The 26794-nt window shown below is 33.9% G+C and overlaps 1 protein-coding gene across 1 annotated transcript; it reads right to left on the bottom strand.

The window, feature by feature from the left end:
- Nucleotides 1-1705: 1705 nt before the first annotated feature.
- LOC138713967 (kelch-like protein 10) lies at nt 1706-25008 on the bottom strand. The gene is made up of 8 exons (XM_069846548.1): nt 24169-25008; nt 21312-21493; nt 17133-17344; nt 12902-13050; nt 9479-9665; nt 8127-8249; nt 4466-4669; nt 1706-2289 (listed from the first exon to the last, which is right to left on the bottom strand). The coding sequence occupies exons 1-7, from the start codon at nt 25006-25008 to the stop codon at nt 4473-4475; spliced, it is 1890 nt and encodes a 629-aa protein (XP_069702649.1). The 3' UTR covers nt 1706-2289; nt 4466-4472.
- Nucleotides 25009-26794: the final 1786 nt, after the last annotated feature.

Genomic DNA, 26794 nt, shown 5'->3' with positions numbered 1-26794 from the left:
CTGGGAGCAAGTAAAGAGATAGGTTTGGAAGTAAATCCCGAAAAGACAAAGTATATGATTATGTCTCGTGACGGGAATATTGTAAGAAATGGAAATATAAAAATTGGAAATTTATCTTTTGAAGAGGTGGAGAAGTTCAAAATCTTGGAGCAACAGTAACAAATATAAATGATACTGGGGAGGAAATTAAACACAGAATAAATATGGGAAATGCCTGTTATTATTCGGTTGAGAAGCTTTTATCATCCAGTCTGCTGTCAAAAAATCTGAAAGTTAGAATTTATAAAACAGTTATATTACCGGTTGTTCTGTATGGTTGTGAAACTTGGACTCTCACTTTGAGAGAGGAACATAGGTTAAGGGTGTTTGAAGATAAGGTGCTTAGGAAAATATTTGGGGCTAAGAGGGATGAAGTTACAGGAGAATGGAGAAAGTTGCACAACACAGAACTGCACGCATTGTATTCTTCACCTGACATAATTAGGAACATTAAATCCAGACGTTTGAGATGGGCAGGGCATGCAGCATGTATGGGCGAATCCAGAAATGCATATAAAGTGTTAGTTGGGAGACCGGAGGGAAAAAGACCTTTAGGGAGGCCGAGACGTAGATGGAAAGATAATATTAAAATGGATTTGAGGGAGGTGGGATATGATGATAGAGAATGGATTAATCTATCTCAGGATAGGGACCAATGGCGGGCTTATGTGATGGCAGCAATGAACCTCTGGGTTCCTTAAAAGCCAGTAAGTAAGTAAGTAGGTTATTTTACGACGCTTTATCAACATCTTAGGTTATTTAGTGTCTGAATGAGATGAAGGTGATAATGCCGGTAAAATGGGTCCGGGGTCCAGCACCGAAAATTACCCAGCATTTGCTCATTTTGGGTTGAGGGAAAACCACGGAAAAAAACCTCAAAACCAGGTAAATTGCCCCGACCGGGAATCGAACCCGGGCCACCTGGTATTATTATTACTATTATTATTATTATTATCATCATCATCATCATTATTATCATCATCATCATCATTTCTTTTTCCATTCATTCCTGGCTTAGTTACCTCATGAGTGATGCCTTACTGGTGTCATTTATGAGGTACAACCTATCTTCGGACAGTTGACTAAACAAAAACATGATAGTAGCTGCATTTAGATTGGCAACAGGCCATGACTGTTTGGCCAAGCACCTGCATAGAATTGCGGAAAAGATAAATGCTGTCTCCCAAGTCACTATCGCCATCACTTGCATCATCACGTAACAATAAGCAACTAAATTAATGCAGGTTTATAAGCATAGGTCGTTTGGTTAGACTTGAGCTATAACTTGCACAAAGAGGAAAGCTGGAGTCAGCTGACTTGTCTTAGATAATGCTCTCTCTGTAAGCCGAGAGTTGAATTATAATATTGTACTACATGATTTGGAAATGTGCTACTGTATTCTTAAGTTATTTTCTTACCTTAAAAATTATTTTCCTTGCTTCACCGGTTTTACTGGCGCCCTACTCATCCATTCTGAAACTGTGATTATATTTGACCGATGTTTTTCAATTTTGGATACATTGTGATCTTAATTGTTTCGCTATTGAGACACAAATGACAAATTTCTTCCCCTTCTCTTTGCAATGTGCTGCGTGCCATTGCACAACCAAAAGCCAGAGCTCAACACTCAACAAACAACCTGTATTAGCAATTAATAAAAGAAAAAGACAATTTTTACTAAGAATTTAATAAAATACAATTTTCCATCCTCCAATAAAACAATTTAAAAAATATGATTTTGTTTCGCTCCAGCATCTTTCATGATGGTAAATAATTTCATAAAGGAAAAATTGGCTTTAAAACAAATCTAACTATGCCATTAGAAAAATTACCGGTACATTTCTACACACTATTTACAAAAAGGACGGACAACATTACTTACAAAACTGCAACATTTCAATACGTCTCTTATTTTGATAGTCTTTTAAAATACGGCATGCCAAAAATATAACTAAAATGCAAACGATAAAACGTCATAATCTTAACAAATCGATAATTATAAAATAAAACAAACACGGTGGGGACTTCACTTCTGAAGGACACCACACACACACACACGTCAAACATTTCAGCGAAAGTAAATACAAATCTTTTGAAATCTTCTCGAAAATTAGATAAATTATATGTGATCTAATAGTGACACTAGATTTTAAAACTGGTTTTCAGAAAATCAGTAATTTCTCTTCAGTTTTGTTTGTCATTCTTTTTGTTCTTTTCAGCTTATTTCTTGAAAATTTGATACTTCAAAACCTGAAAGATAAAATTTTGAATCAATACTTCTTAATTGAAGCCAGAAATGATGAAGACATTGAAGTGTATCTTACTGTATTACCGTAGAAGTGGGTAAAGTCAATCAGTGGGTGTAAAATCGATCATTTGCAATTTTTATTGAAAATTATATATTTTCTCAGTTACTTGTTAAAATTTTGTTATGCTGACTTCATTGCCTGACATTGCAAATGTAAGTGAGAGGGACAACAAAAAGCTTGCGAATGCCAACAGTGGGAACACTGTGTAATTACCGTTGAAGTGAAAATTGTTATTCTCGACTTTTTCTCTTAAATGAAAACGAAGTCTTACAAACTCTAAATTATAGTCAGCAGTGAAAGGAGACAGGAAGTATACGTAAGTACTTTTCGTTGAGATTGTATCCTGAAATAATAGTTTTGCAGTTCGTAAATGTTAGTATTGAAACTTATTATTTTAAGAAAACTTGTACCTTTGTGGGGTTAAGTCAATCATGCCATCGACCTACTCGAAACAGATAGGACCAGCAGGAAGAATAAATTGTTCACCGAAATACCTCCAACTAACACTTATAAACAGAAAAGTGTCATAGTATAGCTTATATTGATGGGATAGTGGGGAAAGAGGAAGACGAAATTATGGTGAATTTCTTGCGTAAGAGAAGCACTGCCAAAGGAACATATTTTGTACACCCCTCTGTACCTGACTAGGGAACAACGTAGTTTCTAAAGTGACATGAGGAGGGGAAGATTTCAAACAACATCTGATATAAACCTAAGCAATGTTGAATTGCATTTTAGATTATATTTCAATGTACATTTTGAATTCTTAAATATTTGTTGGTATGTGAAGTATTAAAATGTGTTTTTTATGTTTTATAAGTTGGCAATCATAGTCACGATTGTACAGTGGAAACCTATAGGCCTAACTGTATCGAATAGTATGATCACAGTAACAAAAGATACACTATATAATCAGCGAATAGGGATTATAAAGAATGGACACTTCGCGTCGGTACCTTTGATGTAGCCGGACTGATTTCAATGACCTTCAAGCCAGCTAAAGTGTGAGATTCTGCTTTCTCCCTAGAGTTGGCGCTGACATCACACCAGCTAGCAGTCGACACAGCGGAAATATAACACATATAATTAATACATCTAGGCACATTATGTACTCAAATAAAATAAATTGGATCCATAAAATAATAAATCCGTCATTAACTGTAATGTCTAGACTCTACAGTTCCTTTATAATTAGAGTTGAGACGTTGACCCCAACAACAATTAAAATATGTAATGATTTGATAGCGCTGAAAATGGAAAAACAAAACCCTTATGAGAAGTAAAACCATATACCTATATTATATTATATACAAATATTAAACGAATTCGATACTTAATTTTATAATGTATTATATTATTTTATAATATAATTTATTATATCTGAAATATAATATATTATTATTACAATTAGTTTGTCACTGAGAAATAAGGAAAAGCCGTTAACTTGAATTTATTTGAAGCAAAGCGTTACTGGATTATGCAATAAGGTAGGCGATGTTTGGATCCTGTGTCTCAACTCTACTCTCAATTATTATTTTAGCGTATGCTCGATTACACTAACCTCTAGCGCTTGAAAGTGGAACTAGACGCTGGCGCACAGAGAAACAAAACACAGGAAAATTCGCTCAGTGTCCGTTCTTTATAATCCCTATTCGCTGATATAATGCTATAGGCATATATTGAAGATTATTATTGTTTTTACACCCCTTATAATAAATAAAATATATGTAATACACTTAAATTGTTTTTTAAAAACATAAACAGTGATCAACTTTACTCCGCAATATTTTAAAATCGATCTTAAACTAAAAATTCAATGGTGATCGACTTCACCCTATTTAAGCAAGTAACTTCGATCACAAGTCAAATAAAAAAAAACAGTTTTTTATATATTGTAACTCAATTCTTGTTACGTGTCTTCATAAGTGAAGGATATGACGACAAAATGCTTCACTCCATTGCATAACCTTAATATCATTAAAAAATTGCAAAATTTTGATCGACTTTACCCTCTTCTACGGTATGTGATTGAATTTTTTCGGAAATCTGTGACTTCCTAGCAGTCCACTACTACAGGATGACACAGAAGAAATTGAAGACATACAAAGGAAAAATACCTTTGTATCAATGATTGGTGGCATCACTTGATGCTCCCTGCCCTATTTCTTGTACTTTGGAGAGATAAGAGTACTCTTTTTTGTTAGGCAGACCCGCCAACACACAAGCACTTAATGCACTGCGATTTAAGTTCATGGGTGTTGCATCATACCACTCATTGGAATCGGCATCGTAACATTCCACGTATGCTATTGTTGTTGACCCTGAAAAAAAGAATTTAATTTGCTGTAGATTGCATGGGAAATGATCTTGCATGACAGAGGCCTATATGCATGGATTGGTTGTGCAATCCATGCATATAGGTTGTGCAGTGTGTTTTTTCATATTTAGTTGTCATATAATATCTATTCTATGCTCGACCATGCCGAAATGTAGTAATTATACATCTGGTAGTAGCCCTTTAATGCACCTCATTAAAGTACACCTATTCATTATAATTCAGTTGTTCAGCCAGTGAGAAATCTCCATTGTACTGATTGTACCATTATAAAACCGCAAGTATCGATTATTCTCGGATATGCAATTGAAAGAAAAGTCACGGAGGCTGGAAATCCAATACTGCCGGAGAAGGTTATGTTCTGTTACTATAATAATTAGCGTTAATTGTAAATAATATTCAAATAAATTCAATTTGTCATCTCGTTTTTCAATTCTAAATCAATTTCCAGGTTATATCAAGCCTAATGTTCATGTTAATTTCAAGTTATAAATATGGTCGAGCATAAAAAGTCGTACGAAACTTGCCTATAATGGTAATTAAGATGCTCGTATGAAAATTATGAAACTCGCTTGTGCTCATTTCATAAACAAACATACTCGCGTCTTAATTACTACCATTATTGGCTCGTTGCATAATGTACTATTATCACACAGACGCAAGCAAACTAGGACACACATACACATATTTCTATTTGCCCTATGTATATTTAGTAGTTGCATAGTTTTTCCATCTGTTCAGGATTGAATGAGAGTCTGCAAGCAAATCACTATTTTCATCCTTAATCACGTTTATCCTTGCTTAATATTTTTTCTTAAATTCCTTTATGCCCATATATAAATCTCTAATGTTTTTATTCTTACTATTTTTTTCTACCTCATTCAGTTTTTCCTTCAAGTAACTCCTAAGTATACAACTTGCTTCTTGTCTTTCATTGGAGTAATTATCTCTATTCGCCTCAACTGGATCCTGTAAGAATTTTAATTTTGCATGGAACAATCTTTATCAAACTACGGTTCTTTTTCTTAGTTTCATAATAACCTATGCTCTGCTCAGCTGCAATTTTGATATTATCTCATATTTTCCCCACACAGTATTAACATGTAACTCCTCCCCAACTTCGTTGGAACTTCCTAAAGTGGCAAACCTATTTGAAATTTCGACCTGATAATGTTGCTTAGTTTCCTCGTCTTTTAATTTCGGAATATTGAATTTCGTAATATTAACTTGTTGCTCTACTCGCTTGGCTACTGATAGTCTTTCTCTTAATTCTCCACTTACCAAATAATGATCAGAATTACAGTCTGCCCCCCTGAAGTTTGGAATGTCTACTATACTAGTATGTCTTCATTGATCTATCAAGATGTGATCTACTTGGTTGTGTGTCAATCCATCTGGAGAAGTCCAAGTATATTTATGTATATCCTTATGGGGAAATGTTGACAGTTAAATTCTTTGATGTGGAAAAGTTGACTAACCTAACTTCATTACCATTAAATTACTAGTTACGTGTAGGCTCTCTTTTCCAATAGTTATTTTAACATATCCTCTCGTTCTACTTTAGCATTGAAATCCCTCCAATAAAATTTTCTTGTGATATCTAGATAACACAAGCAAAATGTTTGTGTTTAGTTACATGTAATTCTAAAAGTTAAACAATAAGTTATTAGAATTTAGTGTTAAATAAGGTACAGTAATTTGGACCAAAGAAATGATTAACATAGGCCTAATGAAGAAAAATTGGTATATTAAAAATAAAAAGTATATTCTACAAAAGTAATATTTGAAGGAAGATCATAGTCTAGAGACGAAAAACAGTCTTTTTGACAATCATCTTTTGAAAATAGTCAATATCTGACAGCCCTTTTACACTATGTACACTAGAATATGTTATTTTTACTATTTACATTATCATAAATAATGAAGGCTTACATTGCTCAAACATATTTACACTTATTTACAAAATAAGTCGGCTATAGTAGCCTATTATTAAGTAAAATACCTTGCATTACATTACACAACACTGCATAGTGAGGGTCACATAAGTACAGTTCCTAAACAGTAAATATTGCCGTCTAGTCAGTGTTGCCAACTGTTACCAGATATCACACGATCCTACGTACTAAATGACTTATTACTTACCATACTTTATGTTGGAAGGTTATTCTAAATAATTCGATAATTTGTAACATATTTTCGTAGGCAAACTATACGAGAAAGGGATCAACATATCAAGTATTTTGTCTAGTAATACGAAATTCATTGGTTTGACTAAACAATTGACTCACGAGACCTAACCTAAAAATGTATTTTGTTTGACCACATGAAATTATTAGTACTAAGTCCGAAAACTTACCTGACTATGGTCTTGAATTATAACCACAACGCAACACATAAAATAACTATTATGTATTAATATTAATACTGATATTAATTAATTATCACTATGTTCAGATTTCTCTAGCTTCCAGTAACCGGCTCAGAAATCTAGTACAATTTTAATTTCATAGAATTCCAGTACCGACATATATTATCGATACTTGTCTCAGTTATCAACATACCAGTTACAAAATCACTACCGTTTGTAGTATTTGTCAGTATCGAAATTCGAAACGAAGTTGGCAAAAGAAAATTCAACTTGCAAACTAGAAAATCACCATAATCCACTAGCATATGTAGTAATGGGGGAAAAATGGTTAGGTTTCACCCTTAGGGTATGAAGTAAACTGACCCGGACTATACATAAGCTTAATAGTGTAATTTGTGATCAATGTGCTGTAGGTCTACATTCTATATTATAGTGTAAATAGTAAAAATAGCGAATTCTAGTGTATATAGTGTAAATAATTTAAATTATAAATAATTGTTAAACTGGTCCATGTTTTGTTCAGCCAAACAAGAGTCGTGTGTGCAGTCAGTCAGGTTCTTCGCTTGTTAGAGGCAAGTGTGGCGTCCAGTGATACTTAACTTTATAGTCTCGTGGGACAAAGTACGGTTCCTGGTGATCATATGATCTATATGGGTTTTCAAAAGATAGAATTTAACAGAATCATAACAACCAACCACATACTGCTTATAGTAATTTTAGCTAAATTAAGAAATCATGAAAGGTCATACAAAAGTGAACAACCCACAACATAATTAAGAAGCTAGGTCTTCACAACACACAATGACATAGACCCCATATCTGAAGATGACACACACCGAGTGTCGAAAACGTTAATATAAATCCAAATATTAAGATAAGCACAGGTGGAAAACAAAAATTGATATTATAATACAGTGAGCTTATCGGCATCTCCAAAATGAAACTAATAAACGCTAACCAAGCAAAAATCATAAATGCGTATTACCTTATAAAACATAATGTCTGCTTACAAATTATTTTGCCTGTAGTCTAGTTTACAAAGTAAGAACTGAACAGAATATTTTAAATACATTACCATTGAAGCCTCCTATCACAAATATCATATCATCCAAAACAGCAGTTGCAAAGTTGCTGCGTGGGGTGAACATTTCTGTGACTTCTTGCCAGTCTGTAGAACGGGATGGGTCATAGCGTTCTCCTGATGATATAAATTCATAATTACAATTACAGTATGCAAATTAGTGACTTTTTAATTTACATCAAGTTATATTCTTATATTATTCTATGACTACGAGTATATTTATGAAAGGAGAAGCATGATAGCTGTTAAACTGCAAGTATTTCCTAATTCATATTTTAATTCAGTTCAATGTTACCAACCTGTAAGATAATCGAATAGTTGTTACATGCTATTTTTTTTTACTCTTAAGTAATTATATGAACACTAGCCGTACCCGTGCGCTCCGCTGCACCCGTTAGAAATAAATATAAAGTAATTATATAATTGAAATAGGACATTTGATCCAGGGAACATTCGTGTTTGATAGAAGGATAAATCGTTTATTATGTTACTTAATTTAAATTTAATTAAAAAATTAAAATGCGATCATTTTGATCCAGAGACCACTCATTTGGTCATAAAAATTAGTTTAGGAAATACAGGAAACGAATATACAGAATAGCCTATCAAGTTTTCTGTGCATAAGAATCTATTTTAATCTTACCTGTCCTCGATTCACTCAGGAGTTACTGTGATAACATTATAGCATTATGTCCATCTAGAGAAACTACACTTTCCAATGGTGAATTAATAATTAATTATACAAATCGGTTAATTAAGCTTCTGATATTACTTCATAGAAACGCAGAAACATTATCTGTAGGCTATCTTTCATAGCTTTCGATTGTTGCTGTCCAAGGCCCCTTATAGACGAAGTCATTTGTTTTTTAATTCATTACACGGCCTTAGATGGCAGTTATTTTAATTTTAAAACTCATTTATCTCATTAAATATCAGTCCTATCAAAATTTTTCAAAGAATAAAACTTATCGGAAATGATTTTTAAAGCAATTTTTATTATGTAACATTTTTCATAAAAATCAATAATAAGCGAGATATTTCGATTTATTTAATTCAGGCCCCCTTATAACCCCCCTTTTAAATGTATTTTGAATGCCATATAGCCTAAAATCTAAGTTACGACGAACTTAATTTATATTCCAATTTTCATCAAAATCCGTTCAGCCATTATCACGTGAAAAGGTAACAAACATACAGACAGACAGACAGACATACAAACAAAAATTTCAAAAAAGCGATTTTTGGTTTCAGGGTGGTTAATTATATATGTTAGGACCAATTATTTTTGGAAAATCGAAAATTACCAGAAAAATTTCGGCTACAGATTTATTATTAGTATAGATTACCTGAATTAAGACGGGCGAAACCATTGAATCCTCCAAGTGCATAGAGACAGTTTCTATAAGCCACGAGATTTACTCCAGATCGTGCACTTATCATTGAATGAATGTATGTCCACTGACTTGTGGCAGGATCAAAAACTTCTGCAGAGCGAAGGACTTCTTGTCCATTAAAGCCACCCACAATATAGATCTGTTAAAATAAAGGTATGGATATTCACACTGCTTTATAATGATTTCATAATCACAGTAAATTTCATTTTTAATTTCATATTCTTCTACTTTAAGACTGGCTGAGACATTTCGTACTAATCAAAACATTTGTAATTTTAATACAAGTCACAAATCACATCTTCATCTACCCTGTGTTAGTCTCAGTTGTTATAAAAGAGAGTTCACTATTCATGTATTACTGTCTTCAATGCACTACGTAATAATCTTAAGGGGGGATGTCACGAATTTGGTGTCAAAAATCGATTTTTTGGAAATATGTTTTTCGTAATCTACATAGTGTAACTTACATTGTGTATAAATGTTATATTTGTAGAAGGCCTGGAAGTATATTAAAAACGTTTAAATGTTAAGCACTGCACCTGCCACCATGCCCCTTTGTTTGGCGTTTCAGTGCATTTCTCTCAATTGTACATTTTGTGCAGGATCTAAAGCCTTTTTTCAAAAACTACAAATTCTAGTGGTATGATTTTTTAGGAGTTGTTTATTACATATTGCTGGACATTTTGAACTACAATGATAATAATTCATTACTTACGTTTTTATGTTGTTGTTGTTGCTGTTATCTAATGCCGGGCTTTGGCAACGAAGCCATTAGCGTTCTTGCTCTCCAATATTTCTCTGTGGTGGATCCATCAGGTAGAACTTCACAGGTTTGTAGATGATCTTCAGTCATTTCTTCTTCTTTGTTGCATAGAGGGCAATTTGGATTTGTGTAAATTCCCATTTTATTCAAGTGTTTGGCCAAATAATCGTGTTCTGTAAGCAGTCTGAATTTTGCTACTGCAGATTTACGTGGGATTTCTGGAATGATTTCTGTTTTTTTTATTAAAATGCTCAATTTTTTTTATCTATAGCTTTGGTACATAATGCTTGGTTTTGCTTATATTTATTTTTAATTAGTCTTTTGATGGATGTAAAAGGTAGGCTTGTATTTGTATTCTGAATTAAATTGGATCCTTTTTTGGCAAGAAAGTCAGCAGTTTCATTTCCAGCAATTCCGCAATGTGCAGGTATCCATTGCAATTGAATTCTTTTCTGTAGTTTTTGAAGTTGTTGGATCATTTTGTGACATTCTTTAATTTGGATTGACATCATTTTATATGAATTTATTGCATATAATGCTGCTTTAGAATCAGAGAGAATGACAGCATTTTGAAATTTATCTATTCTGTATAGTAGGTGTTGGAGTGAGATATGAATGGCCATTATTTCCGCATCAAAATTTGTTGTATGATGTCCTGCTGGTTGATAAAATGAGAATGACGCACACGTAATTCCTGATCCTGAGTTGTTATCGATAGTAGACCCATCTGTGTAGATGTGTAACCATTCTTCTGGTGGGTATCTATTGTTCACACTTATATTTTTACTTATAGGGTATTATGAAGAAAAAATTTATTATTTTTGCAATACAGTAAAATCCCTCATATCCGGCACCCAAATAACCGGCAATACTAAAACAACGGCACTTTTGACTAGACCAAAAAAAAAAGTCATTCATGCGAAAGGGAAGAGTCGGACGAATATGTGAGTGGTTTTCGTGGATTGCACATGCCACATATTGTTTACTCTTTACATTGTTCACGCGTAAAAACATACACAAAAAAACACGTTATATCCCTCGACTAGATCGTGTAGCATTGGTAAGCTGTCACTTGGGCCTTGCAAACAATGCACAGAGACGATAGCTTTAAATTTACCATTTAAACTCGCCTGTTTCGAAGGGGTGTTGGACGAGTCTAAATAGTAAAGTGTGAAATTTTCTGTTCCTACAATGTGTAAAAGTTTCATTCTAGTGATAGATAGTAGGCCTATATATAAGCAAGAAAGCATTAGAGATACGTTAAAGAGGTTCAAATTGTCGAGTGCTACTTCATCTTCATAGTTGCGATGTTGGCTACACTGCTCTTCATGTCACATGGCCGCTATTAAGAATTATCATAAGGTTACGAAAAGTTTAGAATTTTTTACGCTATTAATTATGAACTGATGAATGTACATTACCTATTCAGTACTAAAAATAAACATTGTACGTATTTAAAAACTTTATTTTTAAATATCTATATGAAAATTACTAAATTTTAACATGAAAAAAAAATGTTTGTGCAGTACAGTATGTCTTTACATAACCTATAAACGTATTTTCCAATTATCCGGCAAAATCAGTTATCCGGCACTGGCATTGTCCCACAGTTGCTGGATACAAGGAATTATACTATACTAAGTTCAAAATTTTACAAATAAAAAACTAATATGCATATTATATTTATTATAGTTCAGTAATCTTATAGCAGCGTTAGCTTTATGAAGTAAAACTTTCAAATGAATTTCATAATTAGGATTCATGGTATGGCTTTCATACAAAAAGGGCATAATTGTTAAATGTTTACAGTATATTTATGCACATGTCTTACATTTAGATATTCCATTATATTTTTTCCTTTGAATACAGTTCTTTGTCTATGCACACAAAATTTCATGCCTTTATCTTAAAAACTACGGTTATAATGATTTTTTAAATAAAAAGTTGTATTTTCAATGACATCCCCCATTAAGGGGACACTCAATTTAAAAATTGGAGAAAAAGGGTCATAGAAATGAAAAATTAAATTTCTACACTAATTTACGTGGCAGAACTAAGTTAAATCAATACGCAGAATTCTTCCCCTATTCATTGAGAAGTCACAGTCAAATGCACAAAGCCAAAAAATGAAAAATGATAATTAAAAGTGATATTTCAATTAATGATTGATTAAAAATTGAAATATTTTTTATTTTGAAAAGTATTGGATCTAATAAGCAGAGATTTTGCATGTTACTTTCCATGTGTATATTAAACTTTTTCTCCAAATTTGAAAAAGATCGGTCAACTAGAAAAAAAGTTCCAAAATATAGTTGAGTGTCCCCTTAGAGATTATGTATAAGATCTACAGGAGGTAGGACTATAATAAATTGCAAACCTCACTGGAGGCTTTTCACTGCCGGAGATATCGAAAATATGATGCAGCTAAGTCCCTAATAGTCACCAGACATTACAGACCATCTCCCAAATACAAGTTGAATATCACTTATAAAGTAAAAACCTTCCGTGTAAAATTAATAAAAAAATAATATTTGTTAAGGAAGGTAGCAACTAAGAAATTAATAGAAATGTTACATTTTTTGTCAATGAATAAATACTTTTTTTAGGATTACTTTGTTTTGAAGAGCAGCAGCACTGGCATCGGATCGTTGACGATGCATTGATGGAATCATTTCCCATTGATTATTGTGTGGACTATACCTTTCAGCTGAACTCATTCTAGATCTTCCATTATAACCACCAAGAGCATAGATCTTGTCCCCTAAATGCAAGGAAATACTTTACTCACAAAGTAAATGTTATTGCAAGAAAATTTCGGAATGCAGCGTGTGTCTAATTCTAAAAAAAAAAGTAATGTTACAGCCAATGTCTCTTTTTACGATAAAGATGTATTAAATTGTCCATTTTCTTATACAGTAATAGATGATAATATTTGATCAAGTTTTCACTATTAAGAATGAATGAAACACTTTAACTTCTCATCATAACAATGGCAGTCACTGAACTTTTGATTTTTTTCCTTTCTTCTTTCTCACTCTTTTGCAGAGCATATTTTTTAAATATTCCACCCCTTGTATAACAATGATATTTCTTTGAAAATTGATGTTTTATATCTCCCTCTTTTGCACACATATTTTTTGCATTTTCATCCAAATTTCAAAATATTGTAACTACGTATTGGTATGTATAATATTGTTTATCTTATAGGCAACCTGTATCTAAGGGAAGATTATGAAATATAGGGCCGTATTCATAGACATTTTTAGCGCGGGGTTCCGGTGGATGATCAGCGATTTTCGTATTCATAAACCAGTGTTAGCGATAGGATATGATTTGAATTCTGTACAAGTAACCAGTGGATTGCCGGGGCTAGCTTAGTACACTCGTAGTGCGTGCTGCGAAATGTCTATGAATAGCATCCATACAGTCTAATATAGAGAACTACATATTCAACCCTTTCTTCCTTTTGTATATTATCTTAAGGAACTTCACATTCCTTTTGATTATGTAATGTCTGTCCTTATAACTATTATAAAGGATTCTCTTCAAATACTACATCATCATCTCTATTTCAATTAATCCACTTATATTTGCCTTAAACAATTAACTTTCTTTTTTCTCTAATGTATCACATCACATTAACAAATATAAATGACACTCGGGAGGAAATTAAACACAGAATAAATATGGGAAATGCCTGTTATTATTCGGTTGAGAAGCTTTTGTCTTCTAATCTGCTGTCAAAAAATCCGAAAGTTAGAATTTATAAAACAGTTATATTACCGGTTGTTCTGTATGGTTGTGAAACTTGGACTCTCACTTTGAGAGAGGAACAGAGATTAAAGGTGTTTGAGAATAAGGTTCTTAGGAAAATATTTGGGGCTAAGAGGGATGAAGTTACAGGAGAATGGAGAAAGTTACACAACGCAGAACTGCACGCATTGTATTCTTCACCTGACATAATTAGGAACATTAAATCCAGACGTTTGAGATGGGCAGGGCATGTAGCACTTATGGGCGAATTCAGAAATGCATATAGAGTGTTAGTTGGGAGGGCAGAGGAAAAAGACTTTTGAGGAGGCCGAAACTTAGGTGGGAGGATAATATTAAAATAGATTTGAGGGAGGTGGGATATGATGGTAGAGACTGGATTAATCTTGCTCAGGATAGGGACCAATGGCGGCAATGAACCTTCTGGTTCCTTAAAAGCCAGTAAGTAAGTATCACATCACATTATATTGTACATGTTTATTGTATTCAGGACCCTTGTGGCCACTCAAATTCTTTGAGCTGATGTCTATAATTTAGAATTTATATATAGTAGCTACATACAGAGTGAAATAGGAGGAAAATGTTGCTTTTCTATTTTTAATTCTATGAAGAAACTCTTTACACAGAAATTATAGGGAATGAAAAAGAAATATTTTGAAGATATTTTAAATAACGATGTTTTCCATTTTAAAAAGTGTGCGCGAAGGAGTTTTTTAAATGGCATCATACATTTAATTTTCCTTTTTTGTATTCTTCAAATCTCAAAACATTCAAAATAATATCTTTTACGCTTTATAAACATTATGTAAAAATTGCCTCAATGTTCAAAATATTCCTTTTTTCGCCCCCTATAACTTTTGTTTATAGACTTTCTTCATAAAATTAAAAATAGGAAAGTTACAAGCAGTGTTAGATACTTTTTAGTCACCTGCTATGAAGTGTTCAGTGGATAGAACTGATTGAATGCTGCTGTTATACATGTTCGTTGGAAAATTCTTAATTTTTAACTGTATTAGAATACAGTTCCTTAGGTTTACAGGTAGTATATGGTATCAAATTAAACAACAATAATAATAAAGAATATACATAATGTTTATACTTTTTACATGTCAAATATACATATAAAAAGACTTCATTTGACAGACTGGAAAATCATTTCAAACACGTTACAAGGGACATATCACAGCCATAACCAAACCACACTACAAACTCCAATCACAACTACAGCAACATAGACACTGACATGAAAATACTACACATCCAGCCAAAAAACCAGAAACTTGACACCCTATACTAAAAGCCAGGTTATGAACCGACTAAACCAGAAGCAATGTTCTATTGCTCTCCTTATAAGCTCTGTTGCCACATAGTGGCGCGAGATTCAAAGCGTGTTCAGCGTTTGTCATCGATATGTTTAAAATAATTACTGTATATAGTTCTCGATAACACTATCAACAATATTAGTAATTAAAACTACTGTTTTTAAGAAAGCACGAGCTAATGACGCTGGTACGAAATGCGACTCGTAATGCACGTGGTATTGCAAATGAACTGGGAAGTTTGGCTACATTGTCTCCGTAATTCCGTTGCCAGAGTTTCGTTACCAGACGACATTTTCACGTGAGGTCCAACGAAAAGCTCCGTACTCCTTTCCCCCTCCAACCCCCTACACTCAACGTGTCATCGCTGCAGAGGCTACCTCTCTAACCTGCACTTTTCTCTCGCCCTGCCAACTACTTCCTGTTTAGTCAGTTCATAACCTGGCTTTTAGTATAAAACAATATGAAATTTATAAACACACAAAAACACACCCACATCAAATCCTGAACACTCAACTGAATTTCAAAACACACACCCTTTTCGACACAATCATAAACACACCTCACCACAACAGGAAACCAGAAGACAGTGCAGGATTTTCACTAGGCTTCGGATAATGAAGGATACTACTTCGAAACTAGTCAGCCAGGTAAATTGCAAAAGTTAACACAGTAAAGACATCATAAAGTTATTCTGGGAAAAAGATACACCCAAAACTTCAATACACACTGGAACTTGAAAACAACAACTCCATAAATTTCCTAGACATCACCATAACAAAAGTTGACAACAAACACACTTTCAAAATATACAGAAAACCAACCACCACCACCACACACATGCACAACACATCCAACCACCCCATACAACACAAACATGCTGCATTCAGGACAATGGTACACAGACTACTCAACATACCCATGAGCCAACAACACTACAATGAAGAAGTGAACACAATCAAATACATAGCACAAGAAAATAGTTACAATCCAAACATAATAGACAACATCATAAGGAAGACAAAACAAAAACTTAAGAAACACACAAAACACAAGAAATACATCACACTAACATACGAAAACAAAAGCACACATAAGATCGCATTTTCATTCAGAAAGCAGAAATACAACATAGCATACAGAACAGAAAACACACTACAAAGACATCTCAACACATAAACAACACAAACAAATAAATACAACCACACAGGCGTATACAAACTCACATGCAATAGTTGCGACAAGTTCTACAGTGGACAGACAGGCAGATCATTCCAAACTCGATACAAAGAACACATTAAAGCAATAACCAGCGGACACAATACATCTACATAATATGCCGAACACATAACTAATGCTAACCATACATACAATAACATAAATACAGACATGCAAATCCTACATATACAACCCAAAAACCAAAAACTCAACACACTAGAACAATACGAAATATACAGACAGACTAAAACACGCCCTAATCAAATTCTCAACATACTGTACAGATCAATTTCAGAACACACTCATTATTTGACTCCACTTTTCAACATGCAAACACACCCCTACAGGCAGCAATATCTAGATGACGCCAGGATCTAATAGGCTCTGATGATGGTGTACAGTATACACCAAAACAGCTGTAAGCCACACGTGCTTATATAATTAACACTAGTTAGTCTGCCATTTAATCAATCATTTGTATTTAAGTGTTAAAAGTAGTGTATACAAGATTCAAGTTGGAAAAAGATATACTGACCTAGACTGCAAACGCTGACATAGCATCGAGCATGGTACATGCAAGCACGTTCCTTCCATTCTCGAGTTACTGGATTGTAGCAGCGAACTGTATTAAAGTGTTCATTGCCATCGAAACCTCCAATCATGTATATGAGATTATCAATTGTACATAGGCCATGGTATGCACGTGGTGTGATGTCAGTGTTCATGGACAGGAACCATCTATCTGCCCTATAATCATGAGACATAACTTAATTTCATATTTCTCGCCATATTCACAAGGAGACTGTTAATGCGTTCTTGTCACACAATCCCCTCAAACTGCGCACATTGTAATATTTTCACAGCAGATAGATAAATACAGAAAAAAAGTGTCACAGTAAAACATGCATACTTTGGTATACAATTTAAACATTTTGTAACAGTTCAGTTCCTTTGCTTTTTATAGTTCATTTTCTTGTACAAATGTATAGTTCAGACCAGGGTTTAAGCTACAGTCGCATTTCTCGCATTTGCTACCTGATTTCTAAAAATGCAACAGACTTTGAATGTTGTTGTTGTTTTCTAATGCCAGGCATTTGACAATAAAGTTATTTGACCTCTTGCACTCCAATATTTTTCAAAGATATTGTCATGGTTAGCCACTGACGCACAGATTTTGAGATGTTCTGAATTCATTTCTTGATTTGAGTTGCACAATGGACAGTTAGGAGACTGATAGTATAGTATAGTATAGTATAGTATAGTATAGTATAGTATAGTATAGTATAGTACAGTATAGTATAGTATAGTATAGTATAGTATAGTATAGTATAGTATAGTACAGTATAGTATAGTATAGTATAGTATAGTATAGTATAGTATAGTATAGTATAGTATAGTACAGTATAGTATAGTATAGTAGTATAGTACAGTATAGTATAGTATAGTATAGTATAGTACAGTACAGTATAGTATAGTATAGTATAGTATAGTATAGTATAGTATAGTATAGTATAGTATAGTACAGTATAGTAGTATAGTAAAGTATAGTATAGTATAGTATAGTATAGTATAGTACAGTACAGTACAGTATAGTATAGTATAGTATAGTATAGTATAGTATAGTATAGTATAGTATAGTACAGTATAGTATAGTATAGTAGTATAGTACAGTATAGTATAGTATAGTATAGTATAGTACAGTACAGTATAGTATAGTATAGTATAGTATAGTATAGTATATATATTCCAATTGAGGACTATTTTTGCAGAACTTGCTAACTGAAAAAATTAAATTTTACAGGAGAGACAAAACACTATAGTAAGCAAGTTTTGCTGTATGTCTCACTTATAGCAGAAAGAAAGTTTTGAAAAAACGATCACACTTTGACACACTACAATGAAGAGAAATAACCCAATTTTACTAAGACACTTTGAACATCATGTAGAGGCCTGCCTTATGTTAACGAATCCATCAAAATCTCAATTTTGCAAATTTTGCAGTTAGCAAGTTTTGCAAAAACGGTCCTCAATTCTATGCAGATGCTTGGCCAAACAGTCATGGCCTGTTGCCAATCTAAATGCAGCTACAGAAGATTTTCGTGGTAAATCGGGAATCAACTATGGATTATGATGCAGAGAGTTCCATTTTTTCCTTTGAGATTGTGTTATCAAATTTTGTTTGTTGAAGTCTAAGTATGTAGATTTAATAAATCTTTTCACAGAGTAATACGTAGATTTAGTAACAAGTCTATAAGTAGCAGTGCTGCCCTTCTTTGCTAAAGCATCCGCATTCTCGTTTCCCAGGATTCCACAATGGGATGGTATCCATTGGAATACAATTCTGTTATTGAGTGTTATTAGTTGAGAGAGCATTTTATTTACTTCTGCTATTTGAGATGAAGGTGTGTGTCTAGAGACTATTGATAGAATAGCTGCTTTGGAGTCTGACAATATAACTGCATTTTTAAATTTATTGGTGTGGCACAGAAGATTCCTGAGACTTTGAATGTAAATGTGCAAAAATGCGACAACCACATTGGAATTCAGAAACGAAGATGGTAATGTAGAAAATGAAATCAGACTATGTGTTTGAACTTGAACTAATCTGAGTTTAAATGAAATGCTAATGGCATGGGCAATGTTCAAAAAGGTATTGAGCAATAGATGTTCAGGAATTGATTTCAAAGAGTTGGTGAAATTCATGTAAGTTAAGTGAACAATTTCTTTTAATAGATTTATATAATTCCATCGCATACTGGTACTGTAAATTCTGAGCGACAATTTAGTTACATGAATCTTGTAAAAACTGGAATCAGAAACCGCCTTTCAGTAAAAAGAGTTATCATCTGCTAACAATAAATCTTGAAGGGCCTACTAGTAAAGAATTCCAATGTTTAGAGTCCCCATAAAATAACGTTTTTTAATGTGATGTAAATTCAGCAGTAATTGATTCCAAACATGCCTACATCTAATGATTTACTTACATAAGTACAGTAGCGTGCAAATTAATCCGAACACGACATATTTTTACATTTTTTCTATCATTGTTGGCCTCACAGCTGCTCATACCGCTTTAATTGACATCGGTAGTACGTGTAATTCCATTGTTGAAGGTCTGTCGTTATTATTTTTTTTTATAATACAGTATGTGACATTTTGCCTGTCGTTTTGTACTTATAAGCATTTCAGTTGTGTTGAAGACTTAATACTGCAATCCTGTGTACATTCTGTCGTCTTCACAAATGGATACAACTCCATGAAAACGGTCTAAAATTATAACATTAGCAGAGCATTCTTCTATGACACAGAGGCAAATTGCTGCAGAATGTCACATCGGTTTGGCTACTGTTAATTCGATCATAAAACGATACAGGGAGACTGGATCCATCACACCCCAGAAAAAGGAAACTGTGGCCGGAAAAGGAAGACTTCACCTGCAGATGGTCGTTTGTCAGGAAAAGTAAATTAAATCCTAGACTAACTGCTGTCGACTTAACCCGCGAGTTAATGGCTACCACTGGGGCGAATATTCACGTGCACAACAGTGCGATGTAGGCTTTTGGAAGCTGGACTAAGGGCTCGTAAGCCTATTAAGAAGCAACTGCTAACCCCTGTTATGTGCAGAAAACGCTTAATGTGGGCAAAATTACATCAACACTGGACAGTGAATGACTGGAAGAATGTACTTTTTTCCGATGAGTCTCATTTCGAGGTCCACGGCCACTGTGTTTCTTACGTACGGAAAGGATCCGAAAAAGTAACAGCAGCTCATCTCCAACAAGCACCCAAATACCCCCCTAAAGTAATGTTTTGGGGTTGTTTTACACATGAAGGGCCTGGAGCATTAATACCTATCAAGGGAATGATGAATTCTGACAAATATATTCACTTATTGGAAACCAGAATCGTACCCCAGCTGCAAAAATCATTTCCGGATGGCAGAGGTGTGTTCCAACAAGACCTGGCACCATGCCATACGTCTCAGAAAACTACAGAATTCTTCAACAAGAAGAATATTCAGGTACTCCCCTGGCCAGGCAACTCACCCGACATCAACCCCATTGAGAACTTGTGGTTAATTTGCAAAAGAAGAATGCAAAAAATGGATTGTTCTACAAAGGAGAAGATGATTTCTGCCCTCATTGGTGTATGGTTTCGCGATGAAGAAATGAAGAATATTTGTGGGAAATTAGTTGAATCCATGCCAAATCGTCTCAGAGCTGTTATTAGGAACAAGGGAGGCCGCATAGATTACTGAGGTATGTGTTAGATCCTTTTTTTTTTATCCCGTTTGAGTGTTTTTGCATAAGTAATTACGTTGTTCGGATTAATTTGCACGCTACTGTATTTCTAGAGTGTGATAAGATGGATTGAAAGTAATAAAACTCCAAGAAACAAATTACATAACTTTTTGTTTCTGCATACCGGTACTTTATTAATTTTATCTTTTTGTACAATTATTTATAGTATTGCACAAGATTCTCGCAATTTGCACAAATATAATTTTACGTTTGTGCATTTTGCGATAATGATTTATTTTCTAGCTTAAACCCTGATTCAGACTTATTAAAAGAGAGAAAGAAAGAAATAAATGAAGGAAGAGGAAAGAAAGGAAGGAAAGAAAGAAAGAAAGAAAAAGTTGTGATTTGCAATCAGTCAAAATTTTAAAAAATCTTACACAATTTCATGTTTATTACTCGAAAGCTTCACCTACCTGGTGTCATATGTTTCAACAAAACTTGTTGGGCTACCAGCACTCCATCCACCAACAGCAAATAAAATTTCATAGGGAATTCGTGGACGGGCAAGGGGATCATTTAGGTCTAGTTCAGATCCTGGCCTGGAGTCCAATTCAGCAAGAAATAAAGATGCAGGATAAAGACTGTCTTGCAGTTCCTACACAATCAAAATATCTATATTTTAACTGATTTGGCACAAACTATGCAATGATAAGTTTTAATAATTGAAGACCTCCCTCAAAGAACGTTGTATATCAACGGCTTTTGCATATCGTCACCTGAATGCAAGAACTAGCTAACTCGAAATTTGCGTTTTTTAGTTACCTCTTTTATAGCATAGCAAAAATCGCACAAAATGTAATCCAGGATCTAGGTAACTGATCGAACGATACCAGCAACATCTATTTTCCAATATAACAAATAGGTAAAAGAAAACGAGACATATTCCTTAGTGCAATAAATAAGGAAATAGGTAATGTCACAAAATATGATAAATCAAGTTACCTACTGTAGTTCTTGAATTCAGGCGACGATATGATATACAACATTCTTTGAGGGAGGTCTTCAATTTAGAAAACATGTTTTTTATTTGAGTTAGCGAGTATTAATGAAACTTGTTAGATTAAACACAAACATTCTTTTACAATGACTGTGCTATAACAACAACAAATGGCTTGTAAGGAACCCGGAGGTTCATTGCCGCCCTCACATAAGCCCGCCATCGTTCCCTATCCTGAGCAAGATTAATCCAGTCTCTATCATCATATCCCACCTCCCTCAAATCCATTTTAATATTATCCTCCCATCTACATTTTGGCCTCCCCAAAGGTCTTTCTCCCTTTGGCCTCCCAACTAACACTCTATATGCATTTCTGGATTCGCCCATACGTGCTACATGCCCTGCCCATCTCAAACATCTGGATTTAATGATTCTAATTATGTCAAGTGAAGAATAAAATGCATGCAGTTCTGCATTGTGTAACTTTCTCCAAGAACAAGAATAAAGGTGTTTGAGAATAATGTTCTTAGGAAAATATTTGGGGCTAAGAGGGATAAAGTTACAGGAGAATGGAGAAAGTTACACAACGCAGAACTGCACGCATTGTATTCTTCACCTGACATAATTAGGAACATTAAAACCAGACGTTTGAGATGGGCAGGGCATGTAGCACTTATGGGCGAATCCAGAAATGCATATAGAGTGTTAGTTGGGAGGCCAGAGGAAGAAGACTTTTGAGGAGGCCGAAACATAGGTGGAAGGATAATATTAAAATAGATTTGATGGAGGTGGGATATGATGATAGAGACTAGATTAACCACTTCCCTTATTATCCCGAGTTAACTCGGGTTGCTAACATGTGTCAAAATTTATTAACCCGAGTTAACTCATTTGAGTCCCATTGTCTATTTCATAGTGATTTTTTAAGTATGTAAGAAAATTAGTGTTGTACAGTGATTCTGCAATATTAAATTACCTCTTTACGAAAATAAAAAAATATGACACTTTTTTTCACAAAACTGGTAAAATATATAGTAAGGGAAGAGGTTAATCTTGCTCAGGATAGGGACCAATGGCGGGCTGATGTGAGGGTGGCAATGAACCTCCGGGTTCCTCAAAAGCCAATAGTAAGTAAGTAAGTAATAATAATAATAATAATAATAATAATAATAATAATAATAATAATGAAAAATAGTATTAGAAATATAGGCTTATTCTATACCAGTACCGGTATCTTATTATTTCTATACAGTGCCCCTTTTCCTTTTTCTCCATAAGGAAAATAATCTGAAATCAACACTCACTATGATGATGATTCATAAATATAAATTTGACTTTCTCAGAAGTAGATTGAATGTACACAGATACATGTTAGCATGCAATTTAATGTTGTTGGTTTCAACTATTATTGCTAATAAAAGGTACAAATTTATCTCAAGGTCTACAAACTTCTGTATTTGTTAAACTAACGTTTGAAAGTTCAGTAACCACAATAACTATAGCGAATTGATTTAAATAAATCATATTTAGTAAGACTATGTGTCACTTCTCTTGTTGAACACATAATGTAATTTAGTTTCAGACATGTTAACAGTAAAATTTATTATTAATATTTGAGGAGAAAAATTCGCTCTGGCGCCGGGGATTGAACCCAGGTCCTTGGTTCTACGTACCAAGCGCTCTGACCACTGAGCTACACCGAATTCAATCCACAGCATCGGACCGAACCTTCCTCCTTCAATGTTTCGCTTTGTGGCCTGACTCCAAGTTAGGCATATATGTTGACGTATATGTCCAATGTCAACTGCCATTATATTAGCAGTGCACTCAGTTGAGTGTCTTGTTTGGCCGGGATTCCGCAGTTAAGTGCACAGTAATCTGTACAGAAATATGCACTGCAATGCTCAACCCCCGGTGCCGGAGCGAATTTTTCTCCTCAAATATTGTCAATATTACAGATATTATTCTGTAGGACAAGTTAATAAATCTATAATATTAGTAAAATTTATGCTTGGTATTTACCATATTAATGAAAGCAAAGGGATATTAAGTTTTAAAAATGACGTAATGTTGAATGTACAATACTTTACGGAATTTGGAAAGACTATAAAGGCTACAGAACTGTCCGTTTCTTATGTATATTCTAAATTTTTTTTGCTGGTAAATTCGAATTGTTCTTTTTACAGCATTTGAATACATTATGAAGTCTGCATAATTGTTCGTTTTCCGCTTATATGCTAACATTTTGCTGGTAAATATAAATTAGATTATTTAGTTTATAGAATAGAAACTGTACAAATGTATTCCTATTAATACTAAAAAATACACTATACCAAATTTCCAAGAATTAATTTGTTGTTCATCACAACATCAGTAAAATACTTGAAGCTCATCAGACCATAGCGAACACAATGGATTAAACTTTTGAGGTGTTGTTTTCTTGCTGTTATGTCAACTTCAGTCCATCTGATAACTGCTTCAAACACTAGTTCCTCATTGCGCACATTTAGTTCGTCATCACACAAGATACTCTCCAACTCTTCAGCTGAGAGGTCTTTGAACTCAGAGCTCTGTTGAAGGATTTGCTTGAAATTATGACGTATATATCTTCGACCCCGTTCTTCCAGATCACAGCAAAAATAATGTCTTGCAAATTTAAATATTCCCAAACAATTATCAGGTCGAAGTTCTTCAAATAAATATTGACAACACTGTCGCACTACTCCAAGCACTTCATATTGGTCAGCTATGGGTAAAAGTTGTTCCACATTGTGTGGAGTTATATTACATCGACCAGTATATGCATAATCTAATATGAGTTCAAGAATATGGCCTGGAATATCAACATTCACTTCCTTTGTTTCAGGTTTACCTCCTTTAAGACTATTGGTAAACAAAGCTTTAAAATACGGACTGGAAGCTGATAAAATTGGTCTATGTACACAGAATGTTTTCCCATCATTACTATGAACTACACCATCGCATAGTTGTTGATGTACCCTTAATTCATTCCATACACTAGGAAATGCAACCAGCCCATAGCCAGGTGGAGTGCAAACACATCTTTTTGTCTTAAAAGTCGTTTTTTTCTTGCTTTGTTTCATTTTGGTACCAGAAGATGATGGACGAGCTAATCTGGATCGTGATAACTTGTGAAGTTTCTTTAAGTCCATGCCAATACTCCAAATAAAATATCCGTGACGAACTGTCCTGTCTTCATTGCCATGACATATTAATAAAATAATAATTGTTGCGTTTGTCTATTGTTAATCACTGAATCAAAGATAATCATGTGAAATTCATATTAGGGATATTTTTTATCCTACTGGTAGTTATTTACCAAACTAGTCTGCATGAAGAAGGATTGACACCTTCTAAAATATGTTTCAACAGTTTGTCAAAAAAAATAATAATAATAATTGTGCTGGAAACAGACTATGACTGTCTAAATGAATATCTGGAACTGGTAGCACTGTATCAATTATATTGAATAGTATCACATCAATATTTTCCATAAATTTACCTTTCTTTTTTCAGTTTATTTAGTTTATGTCACTTTAACTTAGGAAGTCATATTGCAACAATACATAAACAACTTTTACAGTTTACATAGAGTGTATTGTATTACAAAAATCATTGTAGATACATTTGTAAATGTTGATAGCTTTCAAATATTTAACTTAATTTGAACTGAATAATGGGTTGTTTAAAACAGTTGATAAGTCTGTTAATTTACAATAAAATTATTTTTCTTTGTTCCATCTCGGCCGTTGTTCCATATACCGGTACACTTTTAACACTTATGTAATCACTGGTTAACTTTACAAGTTCTTTACTGTGTTAACTTTTTAGGAAATGACCTGGCTGATTATTTTCGAAGTGTTATCCGTCATTGTCCTAAGCCTAAGCCTAGTTAATACAGTAAAGAACTTGTAAAGTTAATCAGTGATAAAACTATTATATGTTATTATTATTATCTCCTTTCTTTCTGCAAACACTTTCAAATATAAACTACCATCATTAAAAAAGTACCGGTAGCTATTGAATCATTGAAGCTATCAATTTACATCATACAACATCATCTTTATTCCACATCCTGAGCTACCTTTCTAGTACACCTACCTGTTTCTTTATCCTTTTACCACATCAGTGTTTCATATTGATCACTATATTGTAGAATTCTTTATTTCTTATGTTGTATTCGATTGTAATCTTATTTCCATTATTTATTCTTTGTCATGTCCCGCACCGTGGCATCGTGGTCTAAGGCATCCTGCCTAGGACTTGCATTACGGAATGCGCGCTGGTTCGAATCCTCATGGGGAAAGAAATTTTCTTATAAAATTTCGGCAAGTGTATGGGACAGGTGCCCACCCAGCATCGTGTTGCACTTGGGGAGCTATGATAAATAGCAAAATCCAGTTGCGAAAGCCAGCTATAACGGCTGGGAGGATCATCGTGCTAACCACACGATATCTCCATTCTGGTTGGATGATCGTACACCTCTCCTTCGGCATGTGGGCATGAGGCCAGCAGCCGGCTGGTCAGTCAGGGTCCTTCACGGGCTGTAGAGCCACAGATTATTATTATTCTTTGTCACAATATGGCAACCTCACAAGTTGGGGAAGACATAAATAAATAAATAAATATACATATTCTAATTCAAGAAAATAGGAAAGATTGGAGAATACTGGGTTTGCAGTGAAAGACCTGCCCTTGGGCAGAGAACTATGAATGAATTCTAATTCAGCTTCGACTCGAAAATCCTGTCATTCTCTCTAATATCGCAAAATCAAACAAATTGCACGATATTGTAATCAAAATGTAAAATTGCACGAGAAATCATAAATATGAAGCAAGTACTATTCAGTGCATGTAATTAGGTTAATTAAAGCGTAGGTCAGTGGTTAAGGACCTATGATTCTTATTTAATGAGTAACAATATTTCAATACTTACAT

The sequence above is a fragment of the Periplaneta americana genome, chromosome 14 (assembly GCF_040183065.1).
Source record: "Periplaneta americana isolate PAMFEO1 chromosome 14, P.americana_PAMFEO1_priV1, whole genome shotgun sequence".
Classification (NCBI taxonomy): domain Eukaryota; kingdom Metazoa; phylum Arthropoda; class Insecta; order Blattodea; family Blattidae; genus Periplaneta; species Periplaneta americana.
This window is presented reverse-complemented; position numbering and strand designations above follow the sequence as displayed.